The 16,897-nt window shown below is 55.1% G+C and overlaps 1 protein-coding gene across 8 annotated transcripts in view; it reads right to left on the bottom strand.

The window, feature by feature from the left end:
• rhbdl3 (rhomboid, veinlet-like 3 (Drosophila)) overlaps positions 1 to 16,897 on the bottom strand; it is a 60,738-nt gene that overhangs the window by 33,852 nt on the left and 9,989 nt on the right. For 5 of the 8 annotated variants that reach the window (XM_070857924.1, XM_070857919.1, XM_070857918.1 and 2 more), the window contains one exon: positions 16,006 to 16,029. The exons of 1 other annotated variant lie outside the window; for it this stretch is intronic. In XM_070857924.1, coding sequence (XP_070714025.1) covers positions 16,006 to 16,029 — 24 coding nt within the window. Of the gene's footprint in view, positions 1 to 2,251; positions 2,435 to 11,375; positions 11,571 to 16,005; positions 16,030 to 16,897 lie in introns of those variants that run through there. 2 more of the 8 variants (XM_070857922.1, XM_070857925.1) reach the window with 2 other exon arrangements.

The raw sequence follows: 16,897 nt of genomic DNA, 5'->3' as shown, positions 1-16,897 counted from the left end.
GATATTTTACGTCCACCGGAGAGAGCAGACGGGGCCTCAGTTTAACGTCTCATCCAAAAGACGGCACCTCCGACAGTGCAGCGCTCCCTCAGCACTACACTGGGAGTGTCAGCCTAGATTTTTGTGCTCAAGTCCCTGGAGTGGGACTTGAACCCACAACCACCTGGTGTGGGACCACCCAAAGCTGAACCCCCCCCCTCAAACCCCTCGATTAGATTCCAGCCTGTAACTCACTCCCAGGTATCTGTTATTCTATATATAAACCTCCCCGAACCCCTCGATTAGATTCCAGCCTGTAACTCACTCCCGGGTATCTGTTATTCTATATATAAACCTCCCCGAACCCCTCGATTAGATTCCAGCCTGTAACTCACTCCCAGGTATCTGTTATTCTATATATAAACCCCCCGAATCCCTCGATTAGATTCCAGCCTGTAACTCACTCCTGGGTATCCGTTATTCTATATATAAACCCCCCGAACCCCTCGATTAGATTCCAGCCTGTAACTCACTCCCAGGTATCTGTTATTCTATATATAAACCTCCCCGAACCCCTCGATTAGATTCCAGCCTGTAACTCACTCCCAGGTATCTGTTATTCTATATATAAACCCCCCGAACCCCTCGATTAGATTCCAGCCTGTAACTCACTCCCAGGTAACTGTTATTCTATATATAAACCCCCCGAACCCCTCGATTAGATTCCAGCCTGTAACTCACTCCCGGTTCAGGTTTGTTGATGAGGAACAGGTTTGGTTTTGTGATGTGCCAGAGTATCCTGGTTCTAAAAGGGTTAAGGAGGAGTGCTGGGCCCCAAGGTCAGAGATTGAGGTAACGACCATTCATCCAAGTATAAGAGCAATAAATATATTTTATGAGTCGCTGTGAAATGTAATTAGTTGTTCTGCTCGAACAAGAGTGAAGGGTTGAATCAGCACTTGCGTCAGGGGACAGTGCGATCGGAACATAGGAACAGGAGGAGGCCGTTAAACCCCTCGAGCCTGTACCGCCATTCAATCAGATCACGGCTGACCTGCGACCTTTGGCCCATATCCCTTAATAAATTTAATATCTGTCAATCTCAGATATAAAATTAACAATTGATCGAGCATCAATTGTGTAGTTCTAAACCTACCACACTTTGTGTGTCGAAGTGTTTCCTAATTTCACTCCTGAAAGATCTGGCTCTAATGTTTAGACTCTGTCCCCGAGTCCCCGACTCCCCAACCAGCGGGAACAGTTTCTCTCTGTCTACCCTCTCTGTCCCCCTGTCTCCTGGTAACTTAACCCTTGGAGTGCGGGTATCATTCTGGTAAACCCACGCTGCACTCCCTCCGGGGCCAATATATCCTTCCTACAGTGTGCTGCCCAGAACTGCTCAGTGCTCCAGGTGTGGTCTAACCAGGGCTTTGTACAGCTGCAGCATAACCTCTGCCCTGATGTGCCACAGTGATGTCAGGAGACGGTGCGATTGGCGAAGGGCCGTCGATCCCAGGCCTGTGAAGTCAAACCTCAGGTATCACCTGAGGCGTCTGTTGTAAAGCCCGTCAGCTCAGTGGATACATATTCCTGCAGCATTTCGCTAATAATTCAATGTCGAACCCCCGGGGATTTATATCGGGAACAGTTGTGGTAAGGTTCCCTCTCGTGTGGGGTTCCCATCCCGTAATCCTCACTGCCAGGAGGGACCAAGGAATTGCCACAGAGCTCTCCCTGCTCTGGATTACCCGTCCTGACCCTAACCTGGTCCCGACTCAAACTCAACCCTGACCCCAACTTGACCCTGTCCATAATCCCAAACTGACCCTAACTTGAACCCTGACCCCCAACCATAACCCTAACCTGACCCTAACTCGAACCTTGATCCCAACCTGACCCTGACCTGGTCCTGACTCAAACCCTGACCCCAAACAGATCCTGACCATAACCACAACCTGACCCCAACTCGAACCCTGAACTGACCCTAACTTGAACCCTGACCCCGACCAGAACCCTAACCTAACACGAATCCTGACCCTAATCTGACTCTGGCGTGCTCGGTATCGAGGAAGATGGAATATTGATGGAGTATTTTATGATTTATTTCTGAAACACCTGCCTGATTTCCTAATTCGTGTAACACAAGATGAGGGTAAGGTTTATCGTCAGTAACTCCCACCCTCTCACATGTTCACACTGGGTGATCCTCACCTTCAGGCTCACCCGTTGAAAATCGCTGTTATTATCATTTTAAAAGGTTTCAGTCACTCACCGGCTCCACGAATAAGTCGGCCTCCGTGAGACTGAATCTGGTGAGTGCCCTCGGAGTATTGGGGCCCGGAGAACTCTGTGGGATGAGTCTGTGCTGAGTCGCACCCAGAGCAGTGGACACAGGGAGACCCGGGCACTCAGTAAGTGCCACAATGATATCTGATCGGTTTTTCACTAACGTTAATGCTCCGATGAATCTCATTGCCGTTCTAAACATTCATCACCAGAAATGGCCATGGCCGATTTCCACACAACTCCACGGGGTCCATTTAATCTCGTAATCAAAAACACAAATCATGGTTATCAGCAGATTTATTGCATTTCACTGTTTCACTGTTAATAACCTGCCGGCATCTCCAGTCCATTGATTGGACTGGTGGCTGGGAGTTGCAGCCATCTTTAATCCTCAGTAAACAGTCGACTGAAGGGAAACTTGTGACTGGAGTGACAAGGGGTGGCTAAGGAGATAATATCCGCACCGCCACCCCTGGCCGAATAGCGAGCGTCCAATGGGCCAGTTGGGAATTGTACATTCACTGCGGAGCAGTTGGGGGAGGGGCAGAGGGTCCATGGATGGGGGAGGGGGGCATTGGATGGGGGAGGGGGGGGAACAGTGGATGGGGGGATTCTGTGAATGGGGGGAGGTGGCAGTGGATGGGGGGGGGTCTGTGGCTTGGGGGAGGGGGGCAGTGGATGGGAGGGGAAGGGGCAGTGGATGGGGGGAGGGGAGCAGTGGATGGGGGGAGGGGATCTGTGGATGGGGGGAGGGGGTCTGTGGATGGGGGGAGGGGGTCTGTGGATGGGGGGAGGGGGTCTGTGGATGGGGGGAGGGGGTCTGTGGATGGGGGGAGGGGGTCTGTGGATGGCGGGGAGGGGATGGGGGGAGGGGGATGGGGGGGAGGGGGAGGGGCGAAGTGGATGGGGGGGAGGGGGAAGTGGACGGGGGGGAGGGGGAAGTGGACGGGGGGGAGGGGGAAGTGGACGGGGGGGAGGGGGAAGTGGACGGGGGGGGAGGGGGAAGTGGACGGGGGGGGAGGGGGAAGTGGACGGGGGGGGAGGGGGAAGTGGACGGGGGGGAGAGGGAAGTGGACGGGGGGGAGAGGGAAGTGGACGGGGGGGGAGGGAAGTGGACGGGGGGGGAGGGAAGTGGACGGGGGGAGGGGGAAGTGGATTTGGGGGAGGGGGAAGTGGATGGGGGGAGGGGTCCGTGGAGGGGGGGAGGGGTCCGTGGATGGGGGGGGAGGGGTCCGTGGATGGGGGGGGAGGGGTCCGTGGATGGGGGGGGAAGGGTCCGTGGATGGGGGGGGAGGGGTCCGTGGATGGGGGGGGAGGGGTCCGTGGATGGGGGGGGTAGGGGTCCGTGGATGGGGGGGGGAGGGGTCCGTGGATGGGGGGGGAGGGGTCCGTGGATGGGGGGGGAGGGGTCCGTGGATGGGGGGGGAGGGGTCCGTGGATGGGGGGGGAGGGGTCCGTGGATGGGGGGGGAGGGGTCCGTGGATGGGGGGGGAGGGGTCCGTGGATGGGGGGGGAGGGGTCCGTGGATGGGGGGGAGGGGTCCGTGGATGGGGGGGGAGGGGTCCGTGGATGGGGGGGGAGGGGTCCGTGGATGGGGGGGGAGGGTTCCGTGGATGGGGGGGGAGGGGTCCGTGGATGGGGGGGGAGGGGTCCGTGGATGGGGGGGGGAGGGGTCCGTGGATGGGGGGGGTAGGGGTCCGTGGATGGGGGGGGGAGGGGTCCGTGGATGGGGGGGGAGGGGTCCGTGGATGGGGGGGGAGGGGTCCGTGGATGGGGGGGGAGGGGTCCGTGGATGGGGGGGAGGGGTCCGTGGATGGGGGGGAGGGGTCCGTGGATGGGGGGGGAGGGGTCCGTGGATGGGGGGGAGGGTGTGGATGGGGGGGGAGGGGTCCGTGGATGGGGGGGAGGGGTCCGTGGATGGGGGGGGAGGGGTCCGTGGATGGGGGGGAGGGGTCCGTGGATGGGTAGGGGGGTCCGTGGATGGGGGAGGGGGTCTGTGGATGGGGGGAGGGGGTCTGTGGATGGGGGGAGGGGGTCCGTGGATGGGGGAGGGGGTCTGTGGATGGGGGAGGGGGTCTGTGGATGGGGGAGGGGGTCTGTGGATGGGGGAGGGGGTCTGTGGATGCGGGAGGGGGTCTGTGGATGGGGGCGGGGGTGGGGTCACTGCACCACTCACTGTTTCTATCCCCCCCTCCATATTGTATTATAATCAATGTGACCTTCACACCCTGGGGGCCCAGATACCCGCTCCCCCCCCCAGACTGTACTCGGGCCGGGTGGGGCCCGCCTTGTGCTGCCGGTGAAGCTGGGATCAGGTTTGCCATCGCCGCCCGCCACGGATATGCCACGGAGATCGGCAAACACAGAAAGGTGAAATGAAGTGGCATTTATACAGCGCCCAGCACACCCTGACAGCCGATCGACTTTTGTGACGTGCAGTCGCTGTTTTGTCGGTGAAGAGGATGGCAATATTGTGCACAGGAAGATCCCACAGTACCCTGCAATGCATTGCCTGAGAGGGCAGTTCAAGCAGTAACTGAGACAAGGGAATTGGATAAATAGTTGAAAAGGAAGAATGTGCCGTGCTGTGGGGAGAGAGCGGGGGGAGTGGGACTGAACGGATCGCTCTGTCACAGAGCCGGCACGGGCTCGATGGGCTGAATGGCTTCCTGCCGCGCTGTATCATTCTGTGATTCTGTGATTCTGACTCTGAGGCGAGAGTGCGAGTACTGACACCAACCACAAGATACAAAAGACAATTCTTTTTTTTTAAATGTAGTGTTCAAAGTGCAACAAAGCTGATAGGTTAATCGTGCGCAAAATGAACCTTCAATAAAAACCTGCGGCTCGTTGAGTCTGACAAACACAACGTCCTCTTGAAAAGTATGATGTGCCGCAGCTCAAACTGAACAATAAAAGAGGGTTTGTAGCTTTTCCTAACCCTACTCTGCGAGGCAGAGCAGGCTCCGTGCCACTCTCATTAATTGACTTTGACACAGGAGGCGGGGAGGGGGGTAACGGGACCAGATCCAACCAGTTCAGGGGTCGGTCCCAGCGCATACACTGGGCCCTTCAGTACCATCCTACACTCGACAAATCTCACCACCCACTGCCCCTACGCTGCTCATTGAGCCCACAATCAGCGCCCCTCCCCCCAGCCACATGCTCCCATTCACTGGCTAAAGCGGACAACTGGAAATGGGATTAGGTGCATTTCTAAAGCTGTCTGGTAACTGTACCCAAACAGGTCATCCACAGTATCAGAGAGGAGAGAGAGAAACGAGACAGTCCGAGAGAGAAAGAGAGAGAGGGAGAGGGAGAAGGAACATGTCATATTTATATATATATAAATATATATATATATATATATATATAGATAGATAGAGAGATAGAGAGAGAGAGAGAGAGAGAGGGCAGGATAAACACAGTGGAAATGAGAGAGAGGCAGGGAATGAAAGATTAAAGGGAAAATGAAAGGGAGGGATAGAGAAAGGGAATGGAAAGAGAGAAATATGTGGTGTGGGAAATGATAAAGGAGCAGAAAGATGAAGCTGTTAGTTGCAGTTATGTTCCATGTGGAGGCCGCCGGCTACATGCCACGAACGCCCGACTAACACGCACCAAGACCCATAAACATGTGGAGCTGGGAATATACGGTTGGATTGAGGGTGCTAGTTTGAGCAAGGATTTGCTGACAGTGTGTGAGAGGGAGAGTGACACGGGGCTCAGAATCAGCAACACACACGGTGTAAATGTGCCAAAATTGACCCTGAGCAAGTGGCTGTCCTTTATGTGTGAGGCTATTCAACCAGAGAGGGCGTCATGGCAGATTTCCCATCCTGTGTTCACACATGTCTGGGCCCCGGGACTGACCACCACTGACAAGACACTGTGTTTGCATCAGTTATTAATGGGTTTTATCGATGGTGGCAGGGGAGGTGGTGGGGAGGGAGAGAGGGCAGGGGGAGGGGGAGAGGGCAGGGGGAGGGGAGAGTTATGGACCTGTCTGAACATCTGCACCAACAATGGGTCGGAGATGAGAGTGAGCGCAGGCCAGCACAATGCTGGGCTGCCCTGAATCTCATTAACAGCCGACTTTAAATGTCGTGTTGTTTGCTGGGGAAGGGGCAACTGTGGCTGAGCACAGACCCCGGTGCCATATGTCGGCTCGCCAGGGGGCAGCTGCCCCACTCCCTCAAAGCCCTCAGTCAGAGCAGCACTAGATCGAGGGGCGGCCTCTGACCCCAGAGATCGAGGGGCGGCCTCTGACCCCAGAGATCGAGGGGCGGCCTCTGACCCCAGGGATCGAGGGGCGGCCTCTGACCCCAGGGATCGAGGGGCGGCCTCTGACCCCAGAGATCGAGGGGCGGCCTCTGACCCCAGAGATCGAGGGGCGGCCTCTGACCCCAGAGATCGAGGGGCGGCCTCTGACCCCAGAGATCGAGGGGCGGCCTCTGACCCCAGAGATCGAGGGGCGGCCTCTGACCCCAGAGATCGAGGGGCGGCCTCTGACCCCAGAGATCGAGGGGCGGCCTCTGACCCCAGAGATCGAGGGGCGGCCTCTGACCCCAGGGATCGAGGGGCGGCCTCTGACCCCAGGGATCGAGGGGCGGCCTCTGACCCCAGAGATCGAGGGGCGGCCTCTGACCCCAGAGATCGAGGGGCGGCCTCTGACCCCAGAGGACAAACCCTGCTGCCAGTGAGCTGCTGGGCTGGGGGCAGGGAGGGGATTTAAGGGACGCGCTGTGTAGATTCAGACCGCGCTCACTCTCTCCCTTCACTGGGGTCTGTAAAGGCACTGAGCTCCTGGGTTTCTCAGCTGCCTGTTTATCCCAGTGTCTGGAACACCGATCATTCACAGCCCTGCTGTCTGAGCTCAGTCAGTGAATGCAGCGTTAAACCAGGAGAATCTCCCACTAGCACTGCTGTGGTGGGGTCAGCGACCCTCCATATCGCCCCGGAGTCTCCAGGAGTTAACGTCAATCTCTGTTGCTAGCAAAAGAAAAAAAGACTTGCATTTATATAACGCAGCAGGCTCGAGGAACCGAATGGCCCACTCCTGCTCTTAATTCTTATGTTCAGGACCACCGGACGTCTCAAAGCGCTTTACAGCCAATGAAGTACTTTTCTTGTGTAGTCACAGTTGTAATGTGGGAAACGCGGCAGCCAATTTGCGGACAGCAAGCTCCCATAAACAGCAATATGATAATGACCTGATAATCTGTTATGTTGATTGAGGGATAAATATTGGCCCCAGAACACCGGGGAGAACTCCACTGCTCTTCTTCAAAATAGTGCCATGGGATCTTTCACATCCACTTGAGAGCAGAATGGACCTCGGTTTAACGTCTCATCTGAAAGACGGCACCTCCGACAGTGCAGCACTCCTTCAGCACTGCCCCTCCAACAGTGCGGCGCTCCCACAGTACTGCCCCACCGACAGTGCGGCACTCCCACAGTACTGCCCCTCTGACAGTGCGGCACTCCCACAGTACTGTCCCCTCCGACAGTGTGGCACTCCCTCAGCACTGCCCCACCGACAGTGCGGCACTCCCACAGTACTGTCCCCACCGACAGTGCAGCACTCCTTCAGCACTGCCCCACCGACAGTGCGGCACTCCCACAGTACTGCCCCTCCGACAGTGCGGCACTCCCACAGTACTGTCCCCTCCGACAGTGCGGCACTCCGTCAGCACTGCCCCTCCGATAGTGCAGCACTTCCTCAGTACTGCCCCTCCGACAGTGCGGCACTCCCTCAGTACTGTCCCCTCCGTCAGTGCGACACTCCCTCAGCACTGCCCCTCCGACAGTGCGGCACTCCCTCAGTACTGCCCCTCTGACAGTGCGGCACTCCCTCAGTACTGCCCCTCTGACAGTGCGGCACTCCCACAGTACTGTCCCCTCCGACAGTGCGGCACTCCCTCAGTACTGCCCCTCCGACAGTGCGGCACTCCCTCAGTACTGCCCCTCCGACAGTGCGGCACGCCCTCAGTACTGCCCCTCCGACAGTGCGGCACGCCCTCAGTACTGCACTGGGAGGGTCAGCTTGGATTTTGTACTCAAATCTCCGGAGCAGGACTTGAACCCACGACCTTCTGACTCGAAGCAAAAGTGCTGCCCCCTGAGCCACGGCTGACACAAAGCAGGCTAAAAAAAATGACAGCACTAAATAAAATTGTATGTTTTTTTTTCATTTTCTTTGAATTCACTTTTATTCAATTCGTTTTGGAAACAATATTTGAAATTGGGAGAGAAAAACAGGACCTCAAGGGAAGTGGGAAATAGAAATAAAGACTTGCATTTATATAGCGCCTTTCACGGCCAATGGACGTCCCAAACGCTTTACAGCCAATGAAGTATTTTGTAGTCACTGTTGTAATGTGGGATCATTGCGAATGTAGGAGACAGAAAGGATCAATGGGCATCCGTGAAAGCTTTGCCAGGGCTGAAGGAGGAGATTCCCACGGCGCAATGGTCAAACAGCACCCAATGAGCAGCGAGTGATGCAGCCCTCCCCTCCCCCCCAGGCCCGCCCAGCCCCGAGCCCCCCCACCCCCAGCCCGCCCCCCACAGCCCCGAGCCCCCCCACCCCCAGCCCCGAACCCCCCCCCTCAGCCCCCCCCACCCAGCCCCGAGCCCCCCCCCAGCCCCCCCACCCCTCCCGCCCAGCCCCGAGCCCCCCCCTTAGCCCCCCCGCCCAGCCCCGAGCCCCCCCCCCCTTAGCCCCCCCGCCCAGCCTCAAGCCCCCCCCCCAGCCTCAAGCCCCCCTCCCCCCCCCCAGCAACAACCCCCCCTAGACTGCGTGTGCGGGAAGAGGGGGTGGGCTGAATCACCTCAGCCTGGGTTAGGCAATACAGCACAGAGCAAGCACTGAACCTCGGTCTAGTCGATCACTGGGGCCCGGGTATAGGCTGCATTTACTACCCGAGCCAGCATGGGGAGCGAAGGTGCAACTAATGCAGTTGGGGAACATTGACACTTACTACAAATGACCTGTACATTATTGCATTGCACATACCATGCACAATACGTGTGCATGAAACGCAAAAGGATAGTATGCAGGTACAGCAAGTGATCAGGAAGGCCAATGGTATCTTGGCCTTTATTGCAAACGAATGGAGTATAAAAGTCTTGCTACGGCTATACAAGGTATTGGTGAGGCCACACCTGGAATACTGCGTGCATTTTGGTTTCCATATTTACGAAAGGATATACTTGCTTTGGAGGCAATTCAGAGAAGGTTCCTAAGGTTGATTCTGAGGATGAGGGGGTTGACTTATGAGGAAAGGTTGAGTAGGTTGGGCCTCTACTCATTGGAATTCAGAAGAATGAGAGGTGATCTTATCGAAACGTATAAGATTATGAGGGGGCTTAACAAGGTGGATGCAGAGAGGATGTTTCCACTGATGGGGGAGACTAGAACTAGGGGGAATAATCTTAGAATAAGGGGCCACCCATTTAAAACTGAGATGAGGAGGAATTTCTTCGCTCAGAGGGTTGTGAATCTATGGAATTCACTGCCTCAGAGAGCTGTGGAAGCTGGGACATTGAATAAATTTAAGACAAAAATAGACAGTTTCTTAAACGATAAGGGAATAAGGGGTTATGGGGAGCGGGCGGGGAAGTGGAGCTGAGTCCATGATCAGATTAGCCATGATCTTATTGAATGGCGGAGCAGGCTTGAGGGGCCGTACGGTCTACACCTGTTCCTATTTCTTATGTTCTTATGTCCTTATAACACCAGCGTAATGATGTGGAGTGTGTGTGTGGGGGGAGGATTGATAAATAATGCGACACGCATCAAGGCAGTTGGGGGGCGTCAGATTGCTGGAGCACATGGTGCAACGTGACACATGCTCCCTCGCTCTCTCTGCATCAATACGGTCGGTGCCTGCTCCTGTGTGAGAGTGAGAGAGAGTGTGTGAGTGTGTGAGCGTGTGAGTGAGTGTGTGTGTGCTGAAGGTGCTGCCTCACTACATGTTGTCGATCACTGATGTGTCTTTGACAATCCCCGGCTGTACGTGTGACTTTTGGCACTTACTCAGCGAGAATTTCTCAGCCATATCACTTCTGCCTAAAAAATTAAAGCTGGAGACTTTGCAGATTGATTTCGGAGGAGTTTCAAAAGGCAGTAGGGAGGGTAAGGGTTTGTGCTGTAGGATTGTGTCCCATTTCTCCCTGGATTCACCCCCTGTGCGGGGAGGGGTAGGAGGGGTTTTGGCAAATGCAACTGACCACCTTCCAGTGCTTTAGGTGGGAACTTGAAATATCCACAAGCAGCTTCGAAACAGAAGTCTTATTTATCCACCGGTGGGAAAGAAAAATCTTTTTGCACTGATGAAATTTTTGGCAAAATCTGAAGTATCTGTCCTTCAATCACCTCAACGATTCATCACTGAACACGTCCCGCAGTAAGATACGGGAATCAGAGAAAACAAAGTGTCAGACACGATAGTTGACTGGGGTGGTTTTGACGCCTCAGACTCTCGGGTCTGAAAGCCCGATTATTGGACCAGCACAGTGGCTGCAATGTGGGGGTTTGTTTCACAGAACAGAACTGCACAATGTAAAGCCCCGTCTGCTCTCCCAAGGCACTATTCTGAACAAGAGCAGGCGAGTTCTCCCTGGTGTCCTGGCCAATATTTATCCCCCCACCAACATCACTACAAAACAGATTATCCGGTCATTATCACATTGCTGTGTGTGGGAGCTTGCTGTGCGCAAATTGTCTGCTGCGTTTCCTACATTACAAGAGTGACTACACTTTACAAAGTACTTCATTGGCTGTGAGACTTGGCGATCATCTCATTCAGTACAGACCAGGCTCTGTATCACACGGTGCCTTCAACACTGTCGTAGCTTAACAGAATGATACGGCACAGAAGGAGGCCATTCGGCCCATCGTGCCTGTGCTGGCTCTTTGGCAGAGCGATCCAGTTAATCCCACTCCCCCACTCTTTCCCCAGAGCCTGTCATTTGTACTCCCTTCCAGTCTATCCAATTCGGTTTTGAAAGCCACTATTGAATTGTTACTATTCTACCACCCTTTCAGGCAGTGCATTCCAGATCATAAAAACTCACTGTGTAAAATAAAGCTTTCCCCGTGTTACCTTTGCTTCTTCTGCCAATCACTTTAAATCTGTGTCCTCTGATTAGTCACTGGGAGCAGTTTCTCTGTCGACTCTATCAGAACCATTCACAATTTTGAACACCTCCATCAATTCTCCCTTTTACCGTCTCTGCTCCATGGACAACAACCCCAGCTTCTCCAGTCTCTCCACGCAAGTAGTTACGCGACCCCCGAGCTGGAGAGAAATCAGGAATGGGGTACTGAAGTTGCATGTTCAGCCATGATCTTATTGCGTGGTGGTGCAGGCTCGAAGGGCTGAATGGCCTACTCCTGCACCTATTTTCTATGTTTCTATGTCCCTCATCTGTGGAATTGTGCCCAGCAAGAGGGACCATGTTTTTAAATCTGCTCTACTATCTTTTGTTTTTAAAGTTCAATGCGCAAAAGCAAAGCCATCGGGAACCTCATCAACTCTCACAAAACGCGTCAGGGTGGGCACTGGAGGGAATCCAGGGGGGGGGGGGGGAAACTTGGGACCGTCACTCAGAGGTGAGGTGCGTGGTGAGGCCCAGGGTTACCAACCCTCCGGGACTGCCCCGGAGTATCCGGAATAACCCGGGAGAAATATCACAGGGACATTAAAATAAATGGTGTTTTCTTTGAACGCTTGCCTTTATTATAAAACGAATGTCTGTCTGACCGGGCGGGACAGCTGGTGGAGGGAGGTCATGTGATGAAACCGCCAGGAATACGGCCTAGCGGAGTTGGCAACCCCAGTGAGGCCTGTTAATGGGGGGACAGACTCGCTGGCTGAGCACCGAGCTTGAACTCGAACTACAATCCTGCTCGGGGCGGGGGGGGGGGTTAATAAATCAGATAACTCCCTGCGAGAGATTTCAGGGTTTGTTTAACGGACTCGCTCTCTATTGATTTCTACATCACCAATCTGGCTTTAATAATTAATAATTAATAATCTGAGTGAAAAGTGTCTGTGAAAGCAATAAACAGATTCATTATAAAAAGCTTTGTAAAGCAGCGGTTTAGCAATGTTGAAGATCCCCCTCCCCCATCTCTCCCCCTCCCCCATCTTTCCCCCTCAACCCTTCTGTCTCCCTTTCCCTCTCCTTCTCCCCCTCCCCCATCTCTCCCCCTCCCCCATCTTTCTCCCTCAACCCTTCTGTCTCCCTTTCCCTCTCCTTCTCCCCCTCCCCCATCTCTCTCCCCCTTACCCCCCTCAGTCTCCCTCTCCCTCTCCCCCTCGGTCTCATTCTCCCCCTCCCCCATCTCTCTCCCTCTCCCCCTCCCCCTCACCCCCTCTGTCTCCCTCTCCCCCTCTGCCTCCTTCACCCACTCCCTCTGCAGGGAGCTGTGCCGCTGGAGAACAATGGATGATAATCGTGTTCAGGTGATGGTAGGTGGACAGTGTTTGAACCTTCTGTAAGAGATGGGCACCGGAGGGACTGGAGTGTATCCTCATCCTGGTAACTAAATTTTAATTTGATCTGCTAATATTAAATTTTTATTGTTAATTTGTGGGTTCTAGTGTCTCTTTCATGTGGAGGCACTCAGCTTTATCGTTTATTTTAAAATAATTGAAGTATTTTAAAATGAAAAAGGTCAGTGTGTGGGTGCCCCCCCCCCCGGGGCTCAGTGTGGCTGCCCCTCCCCCCCGGGTCTCAGTGTGTGGGTGCCCCTGCCCCCCGGGGCTCAGTGTGTGGGTGCCCCACCCCCGGGGCTCAGTGTGTGGGTGCCCCCCTGGGGCTCAGTGTATGGGTGCCCCCCCCCCTCGGGGCTCAGTGTGTGGGTGCCCCCCCCCCGGGGCTCAGTGTGTGGGTGCCCCAGCCCCGGGGCTCAGTGTGTGGGTGCCCCCCTGGGGCTCAGTGTATGGGTGCCCCCCCCCCCCTCGGGGCTCAGTGTATGGGTGCCCCCCCCCTGGGGCTCAGTGTGTGGGTGCCCCCCCGGGGCTCAGTGTGTGGGTGCCCCCCCCCAGGGCTCAGTGTGTGGGTGCCCCCCTGGGGTTCAGTGTGTGGGTGCCCCCCCCCCTGGGGCTCAGTGTGTGGGTGCCCCACCCCCGGGGCTCAGTGTGTGGGTGCCCCCCCCCAGGGCTCAGTGTGTGGGTGCCCCCCTGGGGCTCAGTGTGTGGGTGCACCGCTCCATGTGATACTGAACCACACCCGTCCCGTCCCTTGGCCTGTGCTGAGTACATCGAGGGGCAAGTTTATAACCCGCCCTTTTCCTTGCTCCCCAACCCGCTCTACAGAAACTCCTGTGCTCCAATCAGCCCAACCGCTCCGCTTCCCAAATTCTGTCGACACGTTTTGTCCAACTCATTCTGTATTCCCCGCTGATTCCACTGTCCCACACCCCACGAGACATGGTGTATCCTATCCGCTGTAGAAAGGTCAAAGGTTGAGTTGAGGCCTGCTGAGATTCAAACTAAAGAGCTCCTCCTGTCTGGGCCAATGTTTACCCCTCAACCAACACCCAGAAAAAAAGGCAGATTATCTGCTTATTGTCACAGTGCTGTGTGTGGGAGCTTGCTGTGCACAAACTGGCTGCCGTGCTTCCTACATTACAACAGTGACTACACTCCAAAAAGTACATCGTTGACTGTGAAGCACTTTGGGATGTCCTGAGGTTGTGCAAGGCGCAAGTCTTTCTTCCCACTCCCCCTGGGATCCGTGCCCAACTGACTGCGTCAACCGACCTTAAACTGGGCCCTGCGTGGGCTGGGACTCGAGGCTGGGACTCGAGGAAGGGACAGAGACTGCCAAGAGATGGAAATCTCTCCACACATAACAGGAACTGAGAGTCAGACCAGTTACTGCGCACAAATACAGCAGGGTCTGTGAGCAAAGAGCTGCTCCTCTCCCACAACAAAGAGCAGACAATGGCTGCAATGAATCACTTCTCAAAAAGCAGCGAATGAGAGTCGTGTTTGCAGCTGAGCTGCTGGATGTGTTTCTGAGGGGGGGGGGGGAGGGGGCGAAGGGAGAAGAGGGGTCGACAGCCTTCTCACTCACAATCCACGTATTTGGTGCACTAAAGCCATGCTCAGTGCCCCCTCCCCAAAAACACCAGGGATCAGCGAGCGCTTCTCGGCCCTGGCTCAGTGATAGCGCTCTCACCGCAGTCACAAAGCTGGGGGGGCAAGTGTTCCCCAGAGCCCACACACACTGCCCCCCCCACCACACACTGCCCCCTCCACACACACTGCCCCCTCCACACACACTGCCCCCTCCACACACACTGCCCCCTCCACACACACTGCCCCTCCACACACTGCCCCCCCCACACAGCCTCCCCCCACATACTGCCCCCCACCACACAAATTCCCCCCCCACCCCACACTGCCCCCCCACATACTGCTCCTCCCACACACTGCCCCCCCACCACACACTGCCCCTCCCACACTGCCCCCCCCCCCACACTGCCCCCACCACACACTGCACCCCCCCACCACACACTGCACCCCCCCACCATACACTTCCCCCTCCAACATACACTTCCCCCTCCACACACAATGCCCCCCTCCCACACACACTGCACCCCCCACCACACACTGCCCCCTCCACACACACTGCCCCCCCACACACTGCCCCCCCCACACAGCCTCCCCCCACATACTGCCCCCCACCACACAAATTCCTCCCCCACCCCACACTGCCCCCCCCACATACTGCTCCTCCCACACACTGCCCCCCCACCACACACTGCCCCTCCCACACTGCCCCCCCACACACTGCCCCCCCACAAAGCCCCCCCCCACACACTGCCCCCACCACACACTGCACCCCCCCACCACACACTGCACCCCCCCACCACACACTGCACCCCCCCACCACACACTTCCCCCTCCACACACACTTCCCCCCTCCACACACAATGCCCCCCTCCCACACACAATGCCCCCCCTCCCACACACACTGCACCCCCCACACACACACTGCCCCCCCCCACACACACACACTGCCCCCCCCCACACACACACACTGCCCCCCCCCCACACACACACACTGCCCCCCCCCCACACACACACACTGCCCCCCCCCACACACACACACTGCCCCCCCCCACACACACACACTGCCCCCCCCCACACACACACTGCCCCCCCCCACACACACACACTGCCCCCCCCCACACACACACTGCCCTCCCCCCCCGCACTGCGCCCAGAACTGGCGCGGTATCTGGAAACTGACAGGACACGGCTCCGCATCGACCCATTGGTCGTGTGTGACTCCCGAAGGGAGATTGTGGGCGGTTCTTGCGTGTGTACAACATTCAGAGTAATTATAAACACTTTCATAAAGAATACGTTCATGATTTTATTACACATGGGAAGGAATCTATCCCCTCCCAGTTACAAATACAACACCGACACATTTATATCATTTCACAAGAGTGAGAATCGTTATTTAATTTTTGTACTTTCCGTTTTCATAGAATCATAGAAAATAGGTGCAGGAGTAGGCCATTCAATAAGATCATGGCTGATAGTACCCCTTTCCTGCTTTCTCTCCATACCCCTTGATCCCTTTAGCAGTCAGGGCCATATCTAACTCCCTCCAGAAATGTTTCCCAAGAATTACCGATTAGACAGATCAGGTAACTCATTGAACAAGCAATGATAAAAGGTTTGTAATTTTGTTTAAAAGTACACTTACCTGGTCGAAGAGAACTTTCCAGTGCTACAGAAAGAGGCAGTGCCGCACATAGAGGGGAGAAGGGAAAGCAGAGTAAGGCTCAGCTCACACAGTAACATACAGAACACAGATTGGTGTAACTAATGTATGTAACAAAGATTGGTGCTTCGCAGGATAAGTGCATTGAGAGGCGTGAGTTCGGGGCCAGAAGAGGCGAGGGCCCAGGGGCAGCATGAGCCAGCCCACACTGCGATATATGGGCGTGCTAGGTCCGTGCAGCAGAGCAGGTCTCCAGTCGTCCTGGTTAATCCTGGTTAATCCACTGGACCAAGACCTAGCTCTGTCAAGCCCGTGTGGTGGCTGGTGTGCAACGGTCACCCCACGTTAAAAAGATCCAAGCACAGGATCTTCCACTCTTCAGGATGCAGTTCGGGATCTGGAATATTAGGTCCTTCATTGAAACACCTGTGCACTCATCCCTTTTTGGCGTGGAAGCAAGTCATCCTCGATATGAGGGACTGCTTATGATGATGATGATGGTGTACCTAATGTATATAACACAGATTGGTGTACCTAATGTATATAACACAGACTGATGTATCTAATGTATATAACACAGACTGGTGTACCTAATGTATATAACACAGATTGGTGTACCTAATGTATATAACACAGACTGATGTACCTAATGTATATAACACAGACTGATGTATCTAATGTATATAACACAGACTGGTGTACCTAATGTATATAACACAGATTGGTGTACCTAATGTATATAACACAGATTGGTGTACCTAATGTATATAACACAGACTGGTGTACCGAAAACAAACATACTGTAGCAACGTTCTGATTTAAACAGGATGGGGACTTGTGCTGTGAAACAGTGAGAGAATATTTTTTTTTACGT

The sequence above is a fragment of the Pristiophorus japonicus genome, chromosome 16 (assembly GCF_044704955.1).
Source record: "Pristiophorus japonicus isolate sPriJap1 chromosome 16, sPriJap1.hap1, whole genome shotgun sequence".
NCBI classification, from domain to species: domain Eukaryota; kingdom Metazoa; phylum Chordata; class Chondrichthyes; family Pristiophoridae; genus Pristiophorus; species Pristiophorus japonicus.
This window is presented reverse-complemented; position numbering and strand designations above follow the sequence as displayed.